General features: G+C 39.2%; 1 protein-coding gene across 14 annotated transcripts in view; it reads left to right on the forward strand.

Annotated features, from left to right (window-relative positions):
* The window catches only part of LOC126268073 (CCR4-NOT transcription complex subunit 1), a 125,663-nt gene that overhangs the window by 45,341 nt on the left and 60,746 nt on the right, over nucleotides 1–19,576 (forward strand). For 4 of the 14 annotated variants that reach the window (XM_049973519.1, XM_049973516.1, XM_049973523.1 and 1 more), the window contains exons 14-26: nucleotides 1,569–1,747; nucleotides 3,046–3,170; nucleotides 3,327–3,516; nucleotides 3,611–3,805; nucleotides 4,333–4,476; nucleotides 4,603–4,782; nucleotides 4,898–5,125; nucleotides 5,259–5,393; nucleotides 5,508–5,643; nucleotides 8,178–8,389; nucleotides 8,502–8,642; nucleotides 8,746–8,901; nucleotides 14,212–14,352. In XM_049973519.1, coding sequence (XP_049829476.1) covers nucleotides 1,569–1,747; nucleotides 3,046–3,170; nucleotides 3,327–3,516; nucleotides 3,611–3,805; nucleotides 4,333–4,476; nucleotides 4,603–4,782; nucleotides 4,898–5,125; nucleotides 5,259–5,393; nucleotides 5,508–5,643; nucleotides 8,178–8,389; nucleotides 8,502–8,642; nucleotides 8,746–8,901; nucleotides 14,212–14,352 — 2,162 coding nt within the window. Of the gene's footprint in view, nucleotides 1–1,565; nucleotides 1,748–3,045; nucleotides 3,171–3,323; nucleotides 3,517–3,610; nucleotides 3,806–4,332; nucleotides 4,477–4,602; nucleotides 4,783–4,897; nucleotides 5,126–5,258; nucleotides 5,394–5,507; nucleotides 5,644–8,177; nucleotides 8,390–8,501; nucleotides 8,643–8,745; nucleotides 8,902–14,211; nucleotides 14,353–19,576 lie in introns of all 14 variants that reach the window. The other 10 variants (XM_049973511.1, XM_049973520.1, XM_049973512.1 and 7 more) reach the window with 3 other exon arrangements.

Genomic DNA, 19,576 nt, shown 5'->3' on the forward strand with positions numbered 1-19,576 from the left:
TGTTTAATAATTCAGGAACAACACAATGAAAGTGGGGTGGATTAAGTCCACTCTGTCGTTGTTCAGTTATGGCATGAGCTAATTTTCCAGCATGTCCAGATACACATGTCCTGCAATGCTCTTTTCACAGGTGAAAAAGGGTCATAAACTTGAAATTGATTGACAGAACACATTAACTTTTGGTGAATCTCAAATGTGTTGCACAATAGCATAGTGTTACTCTGTCACCCAGATTAACACATTGTACCTGTTCGCTGTGCCGTTCACAAAAAAATGTTGCTTTGTCACTGAAGATGAATTTGTTCCAAATCCCGTCCTCTTCTAGAAACTTTTACAACTTTGCTAAAAATTCAGTGTGTCTAGCTTTGTCATCGTGAGCCAGGGCTTGGAGCAGTTGCAAGTGGTGAGGCTTCAGCTTCACTCATTTCCTTAAGATCTTCCAAATGGTGGGTTGTAGTATGTTCATCTCTCTGCTTTTTATGTTCATCAACTTTCATGGGCTACGTGTGAAATTTGCCTGCGTGTGGTCAACCATTTCTTCACACTCTGCAGGCCAACCCATTGATTTCCATTTGCGGATGAGTCCTGAAGCTTTTTCAACTGTGCATACCGTCGCTGAGTTGAGTTGGTGGTTGGTAGATCTCTGTTAAACGTTTTTGCATTGTTGTGGCAGACTGAGGTGAAAGTATTTAAAACCACAACATACGCTTTCTTGGCATGCATTGCCATCTTACTCATTGCTGCACTCTTGTTGTAGAAATCTTATGTGCAGCTGCTACAATAAAAAACTTCTTGCCTTTTTCTGTGTGAGTGTTGAGACTTTGTCAGTTAATATAGCTACAGTGAATTTATGAAATGACTTCAGTCATTTGTAATAACCTTGTATGTTACAAAAAATTACTAAATGGAATCAGAGATTTTTCAAGATCTTGCCAGCTATTGCGTCCACCAGAGCAGAGAAACACTGTGTGGATGTGCATTTCGCAGAAATGAAAGAGCATTGAAGGGTGTAGTGTATATTGGGAGTTGAACTCTCACTTATATCCAAATAGTGATGTGAGACAAACAATAGTGTAGTCTGGCTGGAGTCTGGGCAATGAGTGTACATTGCAGTGCAACTTGGCACTTGTGAAGAAGATAAAAGGTTGGTCATTGAAATACTGTCCATAAAACCGTAACGACGACTCGGCTGAACACCTCCAAGTGCACCATTAATCAATTGTGCCAAGAAAACTCTAGAGATAAAAATTTTCTTCCTACATAATATGTTGAATGGGAAAGGAATGCGAGGAGGGGGCGGGGGAGGGGCGAGACTGGTAGGCTATGTACCATCCATCACATACCACATAATGGCTAGTGGAGTGTCGAAGTTAATGAGATTATCTGAGATTTAAGATTATGTATCCACTGCTAGAAATTTATTTCCATTTAGTTTGTGTGTGTGTGTGTGTGTGTGTTTTAAAAATTCATTTGATATGCAGCTTATTAGTTTTAAATTTTTATGTTTTATTCTCTCTTATTGCAGTAGAGAAATAGTGAGCTTCATAAATATTATCTCTTTTAAGTAGGAGCTGAAACAGCAAGTATATTTCCTGATATGGCAGGAACAGTGTCAAAAGAAATTGAAGATGAAGCTAACAGCTACTTCCAGAGGATCTACAATCATCCCCCTCATCCGACTCTGTCAATTGATGAAGTTTTGGAAATGCTTAAAAAGTTTCAGGACTCACCAAGTAAACGAGAGAGGGTATGTTAAATGCAACTATTATATTACTTTTTTTTTTCAGGGTGTAAGATATCTACTTCTAGAAACAGTATTCATAAGCAGACAAGTGTTTCTGTGAATTTAAAATCTTAAATGTACCAAATTTTCAGGACAGACTAAGTATAATTAGTTGATATACAGTTAAAATAATAGCATATGAAGAGCCAAATATGTGACAACTAGCTTAATATTTGTATGGTTTAATAGTGAATTATTATGTACCATGCCAACCAAGTAGCATTGTTAGATTGATAGCAAATTAACTTATGGTGTCCAGGAAAAAAGTTCCGTATGTTAGAAAATGATTCTGTGCTATAAACACCATATCATTGTTATCTTGAAATTATATTAAAAACAAAGATTCCAAGACTTACCAAGCGGGAAAGCGCCGGTAGATAGGCACAATGAATAAAACACACAAACACACACACAGAATTTCGAGCTTTCGCAACCGGCGGCTGCTGCTTCGTCAGGAAAGAGGGAGGGAAAAGGAAAGATGAAAGGATGTGGGTTTTAAGGAAGAGGGTAAGGAGTCATTCCAATCCCGGGAGCGGAAAGACTTACCTTAGGGGGAAAAAAGGATATGCCCCCCCCCCCCCCACCCCACCCCACACACACACACACACACACACACACACACACACACACACACACACACACGAAAATATGTCTGCTTGTGTCTGTATATGGATGGATGGGTGTGTGTGTGTGTGTGTGTGTGTGTGTTATTCATTGTGCCTATCTACCGGCGCTTTCTCGCTTGGTAAGTCTTGGAATCTTTGTTTTTAATATATTTTTCCCATGTGGAAGTTTCTTTCTATTTTATTTACATTATCTTGAAATTATTTATTTTAGTCACATAGCATTGACTAGACTAGGTCAGAAAGATCATCTGTGATTCAACAGTATGTTGTTCGTAGATTAATTTAGTGAAATTCATTTTATGAAGGTACAAACAGATCATTTGCAACACCGCTGTAAACCTCTTTCTTTCTTTCTTCTTTAAACATGTATATTACTTACATAATGTTTTGTGATAGCCAAATATTATTCAGTGTCAATCAATTTGTGCAGAGACTATAGACATTTCTTTCATTATAGAATCTGGGTGAATTGCAGCAGTTCTGTTAACACACACATTTTGAACCATTTACCAACTTCCCTATTTTTATTTAAGTTTTTTAAGAATTTGATTGTTGATCATTTACTGCAGACTTTTTAATGCCTCTTGTTAACAGCCTTAAAATCTTGAGCACTTACAGAATTTTTTATGATTGTAGGAAGTTTTCAACTGCATGCTCCGGAATCTGTTTGAAGAATACAGATTTTTTCCTCAATACCCAGACAAAGAACTCCATATAACAGCACAGCTCTTTGGTGGCATAATTGAACGGAGATTGGTCAGGTAGTAAATTATCTAATATATGAATGCTGATCTTTTTAATTCTTTATGTATGTTAGTAGACAAAGGTAGCACCTCATATATGGATTTATATTCCATTTTATTAGTTTAAAGTTTACTAAGTTTGCTTTTATTTGTTTCATTTTTTCTTTCTAGCAGCTATATGGCATTAGGACTAGCCCTCAGATTTGTGTTGGATGCTCTTCGAAAACCTACCACCAGTAAGATGTACTTCTTTGGAATTGCTGCACTAGATAGATTTAAAACAAGGTTAAAAGAATACCATAAGTATTGTGAACACGTTGCAGCCATTCCGCATTTCCACGAATTTCCTCCCCACTTAATAGAGGTAAATGATACACAAACTTCTAAGCCTTAGAAAAGCACTGATCTTTACATAATTTACATATCTATTTTTTTTTTTTTTTTTTTTTTTCCCCCAGTATGTAGAATACGGGTTACAGTCACAAGAGCCACCTAACAGGCCAACAGGGCCAGTGTTACCTGTTAGTCTGGCTTCTATTCTCTCTCCAATGCCTACGGTTACAACAGGGTATAAGACTTTGACATCGACTACTGTCACAACAACCACTTCCAGTGCTAAATCAACAACCACAACCCCAGCCATTGCAGCAAGAGTAAGTTTAATCTTCCTTTAGATTTGTTTATATTACATATGTAGTGATTCATATAGTTAATGATATTGGGTAAGCATTGTACAATTAATTGGCATTAACTGTTAAAGTAATGTTTGAAAAAAAAAATATATATATATTCATTAAAAACAAAGATTCCATGACTTACCAAGCGTGAAAACGCCGGTAGATAGGCACAATAAAAAACACACACACACACACACACACACACACACACACACACAATTTCGAGCTTTCGCAACCGGCGGTTGCTTCGTCAGGAAAGAGGGAAGGAGAGGAAAGATGAAAGGATGTGGGTTTTAAGGGAGAGGGTAAGGAGTCATTCCAATTGGAAAGCTCGAAATTTTGTGTGTGTGTTTGTGTGTCTTTTTATTGTGTCTATCTATTGTGCCTATCTACCGGCACTTTCACACTTGGTAAGTCATGGAATCTTTGTTTTTAATATATTTTTCCCATGTGGAATGATTCTTTCTATTTTATTTTTATATATATATTCATATTTTTTCCAGCCATCGATAGCAAATGCTACCAATATTGACACTTTACTTGTTGCTACTGAAAAAGAAGAGAAAATGACAGCACCTCCTGAGGCCTTGCAAGATAAAATTGGATTTGTTTTCAATAATTTGAGCCAGCTAAACCTTCAGAGTAAGGTAATAATATGGACAGTTGCAGCTTTTGTAAAAGAACATTACAGTTTAAGGAATTATTTGTGTGTTTAAAAATCTCGTTTTCTTGTTTGTGAATACTGATTGGAAAATTAAATTGTTTAATTACAGTGTGATGAACTGAGAGAGATAGTTACAGAAGAATATTATCCATGGATGGCACAGTATCTTGTAATGAAGAGAGCGAGCATTGAACTAAATTTCCACTCTCTGTATTCTAATTGTCTTGATGTTCTGAAAATACCAGAACTGAATCAGATGGTCTTGAGAGAGACCTTTCGAAATATAAAGGTAGGTTACTGTCCTTTAGTATTTCAGGTGTTTTATCTGGTCACTGTCTGATTTGTGTAAGTTTAATATCTTTCATTCATAAAAATATAATTTGTGGTAACTCTTGTTTCAACAGGTCCTCCTCCGAAGTGATAAAGGAATTGCCAATTTTTCAGACCGCTCTCTCCTAAAAAATCTTGGACATTGGCTTGGAATGCTAACACTTGCCAGAAATAGGCCGATCCTGCAGGAAGATATTGACCTGAAAGCTCTTCTAGCCGAAGCTTACCACAAAGGGCAACAGGAACTACTGTACGTTGTTCCATTTGTAGCCAAAGTCTTGGAATCTTGTGCAAAAAGCAAGGTTAGTGTGATTCATTCCATTCAGTAGAAAATTTGTGGTTTGCCATTGTTTGAAATAAAAATTTTGTTTGCAATACTCTCTTCAACATTTGTAGAAATAATATTTTAATTTCATAATATGTACTTGTTTCTAGGTGTTTAAGCCACCAAATCCTTGGACAATGGGAATAATGAATGTGTTAGCAGAGCTGCACCAAGAACCAGACCTAAAATTAAATCTGAAGTTTGAGATAGAGGTGTTGTGTAAAAATCTGAATATAGATGTTTCTGTAAGTAACACATATATAGTTTTGAAATTTATAAGTGTCTGTAGAATAAACCATGTTTTTGGATCATTTTATCTAAACAAAGTATCTTGTTAAATAAACATATCTATTTTGCAGGAATTGAAGCCCTCTTTATATTTGAAGGATCAAGAGAAATTACGGAATTTGGAATACCAGCTCTCTCATCCAAGTAAAAAGCAAGAAGCTATTGTACAGCCAACGATGTCGCAGTCACCAGCACAGAGTCAAACAGGTAATACCACAGCTAGTGGCTTGGCAGAATTTCATCCTCCTCCTCCTGTTCCACCATAACCACCACCACCACCACTACCACCACTACTTCCGTAAATTTGCTCATCGAAACCTGGTTCTCAGTACTCAGTATAACAGAATGAAAACATTTGCAAGATTTATGAGGATCACTTCAAAAAATTAATTGGAAAGTGCAGAGATAATGCTTATTATGTAATGGAGTATGGGGGCTTATATACCGGGTGATCAAAAAGTCGATATAAATTTGAAAACTGAATAAATCGCGGAATAATGTAGATAGAGGGGTACAAATTGACACACATGCTTGGAATGACATAGGGGTTATTAGAACCAAAAAGATACAAAAGTTCAAAAAATTACCGACAGATGGCGCTTCATCTGAACAGAATAGCAATAATTAGCATAACAAAGTAAGACAAAGCAAAGATGATGTTCTTTACAGGAAATGCTCAATATGTCCACCATCATTTCTCAACAATAGCTGTAGTCGAGGAATAATGTTGTAAACAGCACCGTAAAGCGTGTCCGGAGTTATGGTGAGGCATTGGTGTTGAATGTTGTTTTCAAGCATCCCTAGAGATGTCGGTCGATCATGATACATTTGCGACTTCAGGTAACCCCAAAGCCAATAATCGCACGGACTGAGGTCTGGGGACCTGGGAGGCCCAGCATGACGAAAGTGGCGACTGAGCACACGATCATTACCAAACGACATGCGCAAGAGATCTTTCACGTGTCTAGCAATATGGAGTGGAGTGCCATCCTGCATAAACATTGTACGTTCCAGCAGGTGTTTATCAGCCAGGCTGGTGATGGCGTGATTCTGTAACGTATCGGTATACCTCTCACCTGTCATGGTAGCAGTTACAAAACCAGCATTTCCTCGAAGAAAAGAGGCCCGATAACGGTAGATGTGGTAAATCCAACCCATACCATGACTTTCTCATCGTGAAATGGAGTTTACACGACAGTTCTAGGATTTTTGGTAGCCCAAACTCTGCAGTTTTTGACGTTGACAGACCCTCGGAGCATGAAATGAGCTTCATCGGTCCACAACACTTTACTCAACCAATCGTCATCTTCCGCCATCTTTTGAACCGCCCACACCACAAATGCCTTCCACTTCACTAAGTCGCCAGGTAACAGTTCATGATGCCGATGGATTTTGTCCGGATAGCATCGGAGGGTACGCCTCAGTGCCAACCAAACAGTAGTGTATGGAAGACTGGTGTGAAGTGCGACTGCACGAGTGCTGACTTCCCTGTGCATAGACGAACCCGCTACAGTCTCCATTTCTTCCTGAACTGTCTCAGCAGCATTACGCCTTGTGCTCGGTCGGTCACTACGGGGTCTGTTTTCTAAAAAGCCCGTGGCTTCAAACTTCAAAATCATTCTCGCCACAGCTGCATTTGTCAGCGGATCTTTACCCATTCAAATACCCTTCCTATGGCCATAGGATTGTAAAGCTGAACTAGTTCATTCCCCATTCTGATAATACAGCTTCACTAAAAGTGCCTTTTCAGGTAATGTCAACATACTGCAACTGCTGGCGCATCTGATTCTCTCTCTCATTACAGCTCCTTTTATATACAATTGTCATGTGCAATCACTGATGTTTTGCTGTGCAACACCATCTGTTGGACAATTTGTGAACTTGGTGTTCTCTCCCTCCCCCCCCCCCCCCCCCCTCTTCTAATTAAGCCCCCATGTCATTCCAAGCATGTGTGTCAATTTTTACCTCTCTATCTACATTATTCCGTGGTTTATTAAGTTTTCAAATTTATACTGACTTTTTGATCACCCGGTATATTCTGCTTTAATAAAAAATATTGATAAAATCAGGTACGTATCAGTGTGATGGCAAAAGTCACACATGAATGCACATATTATTTCTTTTTAACTTCCTCCTATTTTACCAGTACACTTTTAACTCACTGGAGAGAGAGAACATTTTTATGCTTCATAATTTGTTTTGTTCCTGAATGAAGTTATTTTGTTGGAACATAGATTATTTTAAGATTACTGTTACTATTATTAGTTGTTTTAAGTAGTTGGCATGATGTGTTTTGGAGTTTTCCGAAAATTACGCCCATTGCAAGTGTTTCTGCATTAGAAATACTTTCCACCTGAGTGTAGAATAGCTCCAGTGTGTGTTTTAGTATGATTTTTATGTCTTTGTCATTGAAATCAACAGTCTGTTTCAGCTATACTTTCCAGTTCAGATTCTTTTCTGATTGTCAATTTTTTTATTGCAAAACATGAAATGATGACAGAAGGTAATGTTTTAGAAGACATGTACCACAGAATGGATCTTAACAAAAGCTAATGTAGTAAAAATATTCAAATGTCAAAAAAAATTAAGAAATCAATGGAGCAGTTTTAGACATTTTTATTGTGTTTGTTACCCAAAAACAAGAAAGTTCTTTATTTTGTAGTTGGCAAATCTCTCTCCTCTTTAATTTACATAATTTTGAAAACAATGTTGCCTGGCTCTAAAAATCAAACATTCTTTAGCTACCAGTACAGCTCCTTCTGCAGCACCTGTGGAGGAAATGGCACAAATAACAATATCGTCTGCTGCAACACCACCAACTTCTGTTGCTCCCACCAACACGACACCTACTTCAAGTCTTCCAACAGGACCACCAGAACCTCGTTTTGGTTATATGGACATCTGTATAAGTACAGTGAACAGTTTGGCTCCTCATATAACAATCAATTCCCAGGTAAATATGTGCTCCAGTTTATGCCAATTAACAAAAATTACCAGTTGATTTGTTCTCAAATTTTATTTTCTTAAACATTATTTTATATTATTTTTTTATTTATTTTTCCCAGCTTGCACTGTTCCAAACTCATCCGCAGCTGAAACAGTTTGTACGACCAGCTGTCGAACGTGCAATTCAAGAGTGGATTCATCCAGTCGTTGACCGTTCCATCAAAATAGCTCTTACCACATGTGAACAGATAATCAAAAAGGTACAACAGGAGAGCGTGAAAATAGAAATGCCTATGTACTTTTTGTATACATATTCAATATGTTGCGATACTTGTATTGATTGTTGTGGTTTTTTTTTTTTAGGACTTTGCCTTGGATCCAGACGAATCTCGAATGCGTGCTGCAGCCCACCATATGGTGCGAAACTTGACAGCAGGAATGGCCATGATAACCTGTAGAGATCAGTTGCTGGTCTCAATAAGCACAAATCTGAAGACAGCATTTGTTTCTGTTTTAACGGTGTGTAATTTTAAGTATTTTTCATTGTGTGACAATCGCTTCCTCCTCCTCACACGCTGTGATACTTTTAAGCATATCTCTCTACTCAGTTGGTTGAATGTTATGCCAGTAATGCTGAAAGTGTAAGATTCAGTTTTCAGTTGGTCCTGGAATACTTAGTGTCAAATTACAGTATATTCATGTTAAGGAAGAATTATATAAAAATTGTCACTTCCTCATTGGTTGAATGAATTTACTCTCAGATCGGACAAAATATCCTACTTCTTTCAATGTGCCATCCCTTGAAAGTCCTGCAGTGTCTGGACCGACTTCTAAGTTAGTTATTAATTCACTCATATCAGACAATTATGTAGCTGTGTGTCTCAAGCAATTCTAATCCAGAGTTTCATTCTGTAGTAGGTAGTTCCAGTATTTTCTTTTTCATCCTGTCCAATAATTTCCCCCTTACCTGGGGTTCTGGGTGGCTTTTCTATAACTCCCTATTTCCTGAACCTTGCCAGTTCTTTTCCTTCATCCCACTGTCTTCCCCTTCAAACTTTTTGCTAGGAGGAGGAGCCTTTGGCTCCAAAAGCTTGCATATTTCCATAATTTTTTTCTTTGTCCTGCCGCTACTTGGTGAGTAGATTTTTTTTATCTATCCAATTAAATTATATTTTCAAAATTTCTTTATCTTAATCAGTGAAATTTTGAGACAAATACAATCACAAATCAGAAGTATTAAAAATCAGCCAAGTATTACTACTACATTCAAATTGGTTGCATGTATGTGTGATGTCATTCTGGGTTGTTGTATATTGCTACAGCACTGAACTATATATGTATAGGTGTAATTATCATAACCATGTGTAATTACTAGAACATCAGTCAATTTTTGTCAACAACGTAATCTTCATTTCTGTTTGTCGACTGCTACTTCACACTCCATTTGTGCATCTGCTAGCTAACACTCTTGTGGGTAGAATGGCTGCAGCTGAGAAACACACACAGTCCTACAATAATAAACATACCATTGGTGTGAAGCATCAGATGGGAAACTAGTTGCAGTGAATTCCTTGGGAAAGTGTTGACCAATTTTGATAAACTACCAGTCAAAAGTTTATTATGCATGATAAATACTATAAATATTATTTCAGTGTACAGAGACATCATACAAACTAAATAAAGCAACAAAATAAATATTCTCTGTCTCTGTCATTAAGTGCAATACACTATCGTTCACAATTTAGCCCCTTCAAAGCACCTGCCATTTGCTCTCAGGACAGGTGCACAAACACTCAGTGTTCTGGAGATAAGATTTTGTAATAATTTTGCAGATTTCTATTGACATACCCACTGTATGATTTAGAAGCATGTTCAGTGTCCCTGTTGCAGCATAAACCCACACCACTGTCTCTTGTACCACATGGAATGGCATTGTTGATCAGTATCCTGTATATCCTTCCTTCTTTAATGTTTCATTAATTCTCACTAGATCACAGTGCGTATCACCCACAAAACATCTTTGTACCATTACCAACTCTCCACTACGCTTCACCATTGGCATCACATACTGACACTTCTTATGTTCTCCATGAACTTGATGAACAAACAATAGATGACAACGGCTTCCAAATATTTGAAACTTAAATTTGTCCCTGAATAACACCTTGGACCATTGTCGCATGCCCCAGTTTTTATGTTGCTGTGCCCTGTGCAGTCTTTTTCACCTTATTTTGTTTTCGAATAAAAGTTTTCGGCTGCTATGCTCCCCTTTAAATTTTGTTTACGCAGACAGTGTTGCACTGTTGAACTGAGATGGGAGAGGCTCACAGTACTGTTTACTTCCTTGCAAATTGCAGGTGCTGTATGAGTCGTTCTGAATTTACTCTGTACATATATGAGCTTACCTTCCTTGTGTGATTGCGAAACACTTGCATTGCCACTAGTTTGCTTGAACAGCTGCAATGTGAACACCACTGTAGATTGTGGCCCACCAACTTTTGTTGCTATTGTCCTCCGGGGACAGCCTTTCTGATGATAGAGGTCGATAGTTACAGCACAGTTTCCAATTCTAGTCGCCTGCTTTCATCCCATTGGGACTTAACATACTCCCATCCAACTCCCCAAGACACTATCCAAATTGAACCCTGCCTGGAACAGTTCCGTCCTCCATCACAGCGGGACCCACCTTCCTCTTCCTCAAAATCACTCTCTCCAAACCTTCCAGGAATTTCTCACTTCCAGCCTTGCCTCTCAGTCTTTCTTAAAAAACCTTAATCCTACTCCTAACATAACCACAGCTGAAGCCCAGGCTATATGTGATCTGAAAGCTGACCGATCCATCATCATTCTTCCGGCTGACAAGGGTTCCACGACGGTGGTACTTGGTTGTCGGGAGTATGTGGCTGAAGGACTGCGTCAGCTTTCAGGCAATACTACATACAAAGTTTGCCAAGGTAATCTCATTCCTGATGTCCAGGCGGAGCTTCAAGGAATCCTCAGAACCTTAGGCCCCCTACAAAACCTTTCACCTGACTCCATTCTCCTCCTGACCTCCCGACACCTCGCACCCCTACCTACTTCCTAACCCAAACCATCCCGGCTGCCCCATTGTAGCTAGTTACCAAGCCCCCACAGAACGTATCTCTGCCTACGTAGATCAACACCTTGAACCCATTACATGCAGTCTCCCATCCTTCATCAAAGACACCAACCACTTTCTCGAACGCCTGGAATCCTTACCCAGTCTGTTACCCCCGGAAACCATCCTTGTAACCATTGATGCCACTTCCCTATACACAAATATCCCGCACGTCCAGGGCCTTGCTGCGATGGAGCACTTCCTTTCACACAGATCACCTGCCACCCTACCTAAAACCTCTTACCTCGTTACCGTAGCCAGCTTCATCCTAACTCGCAACTTCTTCACTTTTGCAGGTCAGACATACCAACAACTAAAGGGAGCAGCCATGGGTACCAGGATGGCCCCCTCGTATGCCAATCTGTTTGTGTGTCGCTTAGAGGAAGCCTTCTTGGTTACCCAGCCCTGCCAACCCAAAGTTTGGTACGGATTTATTGATGAAATCTTCATGATCTGGACTCACAGTGAAGAACAACTCCAGAATTTCCTCTCCAACCTCATCTCCTTTGGTTCCCTGATTCACCTGGCCTTACTCCAAATCCCATGCCACTTTCATCGACATTGACCTCCATCTGTCCAATGGCCAGCTTCATACATCTGTCCAAATCAAACCCACCAACAAGCAACAGTACCTCCCATTATGACAGTCGCCACCCATTCCATATCAAACGGTCCCTTCCCTACAGCTTAGGTCTTCGTGGCAAACGAATCTGCTCCAGTCCTGAATCCCTGAACCATTACACCAACAAACTGAAAACAGCTTTTTGCATCCTGCAACTACCCTCCCGGCCTGGTACAAAAGCAAATAACCAGCACCACTTCATCATCCCCTCAAACCCAGAACCTCCCACAGAAGAACCCCAAAAGAGCCCCACTTGTGACAGGATACTTTCCGGGACTGGATCAGACTCTGAATGTGGCTCTCCAGCAGGGATACAACTTCCTCAAATCCTGCCTTGAAATGAGATCCAACGTTCATGAAATCCTCCCCACTCCACCAAGAGTGTCTTTCCGCCGTCCACCTAACCTTCGTAACCTCTTGGTTCATCCCTATGAAATCCACAAACCACCGTCCCTACCCTTTGGCTCCTACCCTTGTAACCACCCCCGGTGTAAAACCTGTCCCATGCACCCTCCCACCATCACCTACTCCAGTCCTGTAACCAGGAAAGTGTACACGATCAAAGGCAGAGCTGCTTGATTTACCAACTGACCTGCCTACACTGTGAAGCCTTCTATGTGGGAATGACCAGCAACAAACTGTCCATTCACATGAACGGACACAGGCAGACAGTGTTTGTTGGTAATGAGGATCACCTGTGGCTAAACATGCCTTGGTGCACGGCCAGCACATCTTGGCACAGTGTTAAACCGTCTTGAGTTTTCTGGATACTTCCCACTGACACCAACCTATCAGAACTCCGGAGATGGGAACTTGCCCTTCAATATATCCTTTCTTATATATGTATATAACACACCACTAGATGCAAATGATATAATGTGAACTGATTGCTACACAGACAGCTGAAGGGATGAGGGCAATTTGAATTAACAGTCTTATGTAAAGGGCCATCAGTGCTGTTTCATGTACTGATCAGCAACCCTCTATGCTAACAACTAATCAGATACACAACATACGCACTTAGTCTTTACATGTTTATATTTGATTTATTATTAGAATGGGGATATGATAGAAATCCAAAACAAAATCCCTGTTTCAATCACAAATTGATAGTGGTGACAGATGATTGAAAACTTTTGACTGTTGCTGCACAATATTATATTGCAACTGGGGAAATGGTCACCACATGTGATAGAAAGGTAGACAAACATCAAATACTGGAATGGTCTGTTCAGAAAACCTTCAGTTACTAGTGCCTGTGATAAAATGTTCCAGTACACACTAGTGGTCCACTTCTAATGATGTTGCAGTATTTGCAATTCATTTTTCAACATTGATATATTTATTTCATTTTTTTCTTGGCCAGAAGTGATCCACATGTCAAAAAAATCTTGTTTGTCAGAGCCTGAAACCATTACATTTATAGCCTGACATTTATCCACTGTACCTTCAGACAAACAATAAGTACATATTGCACACAGAAACAGAGAATGTACTGTAAAATGCCTTTCTTCCAGAAGCAACTTTTGAAACTTGGTGCAATTTTTTTGAAAACAAAAATGTTTTAATAATGATAATTCCAAGTGGCTCAACAGCATGGTCACTTTGGTAACTTAGGTATCCCTAACCTACTCCAGTAATCCTCCTGGAGGAAGAAGAGCTAATGTTTAACATGGAACCCAAACTGTTCATCGTCCCTAGCAAATCTTCACACCATTGAGGGTGAAGATGGACTGAAATATTCCTTGGTCTGACTGGGATTTGATCTTGTGTCCTTGGCACTTTACCGCTAGATCACAATGGCCAACATTTTAAGAATCAAGTTGCACTTTTAGTTTAGAGAGAGCAGTTTCTGCATAAAATTGTGTCTGTTTAGTAAGGTAATAATGAAAGTTCTGCTGTCTCATTTTACAGATTGTGGAACACTTTCAAAGCACATAAACTGTCAGTATTGCATGCCAAATACCTTAAGCATTTTATTAATGTTAATTATTATTGATAGAAGGAATGTTTTTGTCAGTTGCGCAAACTGGACTGACCTAACTATGAATCCTTTTATTTTTGTCAGGGTGCTACACCTCAGCAGAAGGAAATGATTGAACAGGCAGCTCAAGTTGCAGCTCAAGATAATATGGAATTAGCATGTGCATTTATACAGAAAACAGCTATTGAAAAGGCTGTTCCAGAAATCGACAAAAGATTACTGAACGTGAGTTTCTTTGACTGGAAATTAATGCAGTAGATTGTGTGTGTGTGTGTGTGTGTGTGTGTGTGTGTGTGTGTGTGTGTGTGTGGAGATGGCTTATAAATTATAAAGCTATAAATGCTTCTGATTTCAAATATCAAAGTCTCTTGTGTTCTTTAGAAATATTGATGAAAGACTGTATTGATGAGCATAACAAGAAAATAAGGCTACTGAATTTCCAAGCAACCATTACATCTTTGAGGGATGAAGTAGTGAACGCAGCAGAGGATAAAGTAGGTAAAAAGATGAGGGCTGGTAGAGATCCTTGGGTAACAGAAGAAATATTGAATTTAATTGATGAAAGGAGAAAGTATAAAAATGCAGTAAATGAAGCAGGCAAAAAGGAATACAAATGTCTCAAAAATGCGATCAACAGGAAGTGCAAAATGGCTAAGCAGGGATGGATAGAGGACAAATGTAAGGATGTAGAGGCTTATCTCACTAGGGATAAGATAGGTACTGCCTACAGGAAAATTAAAGAGACCTTTGGAGAAAAGAGAACACCTTGTATGAATACCAAGAGGTCAGATGGAAACCCAGTTCTAAGCAAAGAAGGGAAAGCAGAAAGGTGGAAGGAGTATATAGGGGGTCTATACAAGGGCGATGTACTTGAGGACAATATTATGGAAATGGAAGAGGATGTAGATGAAGATGAAATGGGAGATACGATACTGCGTGAAGAGTTTGACAGAGCACTGAAAGACCTGAATCGAAACAAGGCCCAAGGAGTAGACAACATTCCATTGGAACTACTGATGGCCTTGGGAGAGTCAGTCCTGACAAAACTCCACTGTCTGGTGAGCAAGGTGTATGAAACAGGTGAAATACCCTCAGACTTCAAGAAGAACATAATAATTCCAATCCCAAAGAACACGAATTCTTTACAGACGAATGGAAAAACTAGTAGAAACCGACCTCGGGAAAGATCAGTTTCTGTAGAAATACTGGAACACGTGAGGCAATACTGACCTTACGACTTATCTTAGAAGAAAGATTAAGTAAAGGCAAACCTATGTTCCTAGCATTTGTAGACTTAGAGAAAGCTTTTGATAATGTTGACTGGAATACTCTTTCAAATTCTAAAGGTGCCAGGAGTAAAATACAGAGAGCGAAAGGTTATTTACAGTTCGTACAGAAACCAGACGGCAGTTATAAGGGTCGAGGGAGATGAAAGGGAAGCAGTTGTTGGGAAGGGAGTAAGACAGGGTTGTAGCCTCTCCCCGATGTTATTCAATCTGTATATTGAGCAAGCAGTAAAGGAAACAAAAGAAAAATTCGGAGTAGATTTTAAAATCCATGGAGAAGAAATAAAAACTTTGAGGTTCGCCGATGACATTCTAATTCTGTCAGAGACAGCAAAGGAATTGGAAGAGAAGTTGAACGGAATGGATAGTGTCTTGAAAGGAGTATATAAGATGAACATCAACAAAAACAAAACGAGGATAATGGAATGTAGTGGAATTAAGTCGGGTGATGCTGAGGGAATTAGATTAGGAAATGAGACACTTAAAGTAGTAAAGGAGTTTTGCTATTTGGGGAGCAAAATAACTGATGATGGTCGAAGTAGAGAGGATATAAAATGTAGACTGGCAATGGCAAGGAAAGCGTTTCTGAAGAAGAGAAATTTGTTAACATCGAATATAGATTTAAGTGTCAGGAAGTCATTTCTGAAAGTATTTGAATGGATTGTAGCTATGTATGGAATGTATGGAAGTGAAACATGGACGGTAAATAGTTTGGACAAGAAGAGAATAGAAGCTTTCGAAATGTGGTGCTACAGAAGAATGCTGAAGATAAGATGTGTAGATCACATAACTAATGTGGAGGTATTGAATAGAATTGGAGAGAAGAGGAGTTTGTGGCACAAATTGACTAGAAGAAGGGATCGGTTGGTAGGACAAGTTCTGAGGCATCAAAGGATCACCAATTTGGTATTGGAGTGCAGCGTGGAGGGTAAAAATCGTAGAGGGAGACCAAGACATGAATACACTAAGCAGATTCAGAAGGATGTAGGTTGCAGTAGGTACTGGGAGATGAAGCAGCTTGCACAGGATAGAGTAGCATGGTGAGCTGCATCAAACCAGTCTCAGGACTGAAGACCGCAACAACAACAACATCAAATATACATGGCAACAGACCATGTGAATTTAGAGAAGCTGCTACTTGGTAAGTCAGATGGAAACTTTGAAAATGTTATTAAATATAGACATTTCACGCCATTGTTCTGGAAGTTGGCAGCACTGCTACCATTGATGTAAGGTATGTCCTCCAAGCAGCAGCAATTACGTGGCCGCCCACTTGCAACAAGGATGAATAGTGTTCTGTCATACTGTTTTCTGAACAGTGAAGATATGAAACCTGTTGAAATCCATAAGCGAGTGAAGGTCCAGTGTGACGATGCTTGTCACTGTAAAAAGTGTAAAAGTGGAATAGGAATTTCAGAAATGGGTGTCACTTTTGTGACAAGATGCTCAGCATCCAGGTCAAGCACATCTCGTTGTCACACCAGAGTCTATCGTGACCATTGAAGCCATTGTGATGGAGAATCATCGTGTGATGGTAGATGAAATACCTGTAGATCTTATCATTAGTCATGGCTCAGCACATCACATCATTCATGAAATGCTTAAGTTGCGTGAAGTGTATGCAAGATGGATGCAATGGCAATTTACTCCAGAACTTAAAGAGCGACACATTGATGTCTGTGAAGAACTTTTTTGGCACTTTGAAGCAAAAGGTGATGGCTTGTTCGTGAAAAGTCATTACAAGAGACAAGTCCTTGGTACATCACCACCAACCCAAAACGAAGAGAACAAGCACCACCAAAACCCAAGATGTTTCAGATGTAGGTATCTGCAGAGAAAATTGTGATGACATCCTTTTGGGATGAATGAGGTGTTCTCTTGGAACACTACACAACTAGGGGAAACCCCAACACCAGTGCATCATATTCCATAATAAAAAAATCAGCTTCAGCATGTAATAAGAACAAAGTGGCAAGGGCTTCTCATTACAGGTGTGATTTTGAAACATGGCAGTGCTTGTCCACATACTGCCAGTGCAGCACTTGCAACCATCGAAGACCTGCACTTTGATACTCTTGAGACACCTTCTGTATTCATCTGACCTCACACTGAGTGATTACCTTAAGTTTGAACTATTCAAAGAAGTGATGGAAAAGCTGCAACAGGTGGTGCACGAGTGGCTGCACACTCACCCAAATTTTAGTTTTTTTTCCTCATGAGAGTAGACTGTTGAACATTGATACACTTGCATTCCACTTTTCCTCAATTAAAAAAAAAAGTTTGTTTTAATTTGATTCCTCCTTGCAGTATCGACAGGGTGCAGTAGTTCTAAGAAAAGTGTGACTGAGGGATTTGGAGAACTTGAAATGGAGATCCTTGGATGAGACGTGACATTATCATGAAACCCTATTGAATAAATTTAGAAAAGTTATATCTTAGGGAGACTTCTTGACAGCATTGGTGGTGGTGGTGTTGTGGGCAGGCAGTAAAGAGTACATTGTTTTGTGCTGTTCTAAAGATGGTTGTGGAAATGTTGGGAGTAATACATAATATCATACATGCATCATGGAAGAGAGAATTCCATGCAGGATAAGACATTTGCGTAATAATTTTTAAATCATTGTCAGGTGCGTGAAATTTGACTTAACCTTATATGTATACTTTCGCTAAAAATGTCTGCACTAAAAAAAATTACTGCAATATGTATGACAAATGGACTTCCTTAATTGTACCAAAGTTTCTACTTGCTCAATTCAGAGATGAGTTTGGGTGAAATGACTGCTTAATGCCCCTTCAAAAGTTTGAAAAGTTTTTATTCGCCTTACAGGAGTAATATGTTGGAGGCTTCAGCAATGAATTATAAGCTAGTAATTGTAGGCAATTATTTGTCTTTGTTGCTTTGACAAGTTTCTTAACACATGTCAGATAATCATTCTTTTACTATGTATATGGGACATCAGATAACAAATATTTATTACCCATGCAGATCATTACAGTTTTTTATAGTATTTCATGTTTTTCTTTCGTACACTATTCATTCTTAGGACCATCAGCCCAGTAGCCATGTAGTCAAATCGCCCATATTTCATCTATTCATGTACATTTATTCCAGAACTCTGGCTTCTCTAACAATGGTCATAAAACTTTTGGTAATCACTTGACGAGTGATACACCTCGGGCATGAAAAGTAAAGAGAGAACAGAGATTCCTCTAGGAGGACCATTTAAGACACTATAAAACTTGCAGAGCTATACTGGTATAGTTTCTTGTTTAGCTGTTACAGGGAACACCATATTCATTGTTATGAGGCCAGTTTCCTCGTCAATCACAGTCAGCATTCATAAACTGCCACTGAACCAGAGATGGTATTGAACCGTTAACAAGTATTTGTTGTTCAGCATTCTGTAATCAGGTTCCTGTCTTTCCAAACCTGGAATGTAGCATACTTAACTCAGACAGCTTTCTCTTTATTATGTCACCTTTGAATTAGCATTTGGAACAGATTAACAAACATGTGTAAATTCATCTACTTTCTGTCTTACTTAGTCGTCAAATATGGGGTGCCTTACAAAGCTGCTTCTCTGATCACTAGACAACAATTCAAGCAAATCAGATTAATGAGTTTTATTTCAGAAAATTAAATGATGATACTTAACTTTCAAAATTTACAATGATGTGTCACAAGCAAATGGGGACAGACAAGTAAGAGGTCCCTTCATAATACAAGAGAGGTGATGCAGTTCCTAAGTCGCTGCTATACAAGTGCCTAATCTTGATGCCCCTGTGGAAGTTGTAGAACTGCTGGTCTACAACTGGGCTGCAGTCGAGCTGCACGGCATGTATGTCGTCTTCATGTCGAGGGTGCTGCCATAGGGTTGTCGTCCTGCAGAGGCTTCGGCCTGTGTGCACTTGGCTGATGACTCGAAGCTCTCTCTGCTCTAACGTTCCCACTTGACTTTACACAGGAAAACTTTGCTGCTTTGAAGAAACCTGAAAACTAATTATATCAACTTACATAGTAGCTGTCAAGATACACTTCCTTCCACAGAAAGATTATCCGTACACAATCATTTAATTATCTACAGTGATAACATCTCTATTATAGGTCATTCTTTTCGCCTATGTCCACCTGTACTTTCCATCCCAGCACCCACACATACATG

This window comes from Schistocerca gregaria, chromosome 4, assembly GCF_023897955.1.
Source record: "Schistocerca gregaria isolate iqSchGreg1 chromosome 4, iqSchGreg1.2, whole genome shotgun sequence".
In the NCBI taxonomy this organism is placed as follows: domain Eukaryota; kingdom Metazoa; phylum Arthropoda; class Insecta; order Orthoptera; family Acrididae; genus Schistocerca; species Schistocerca gregaria.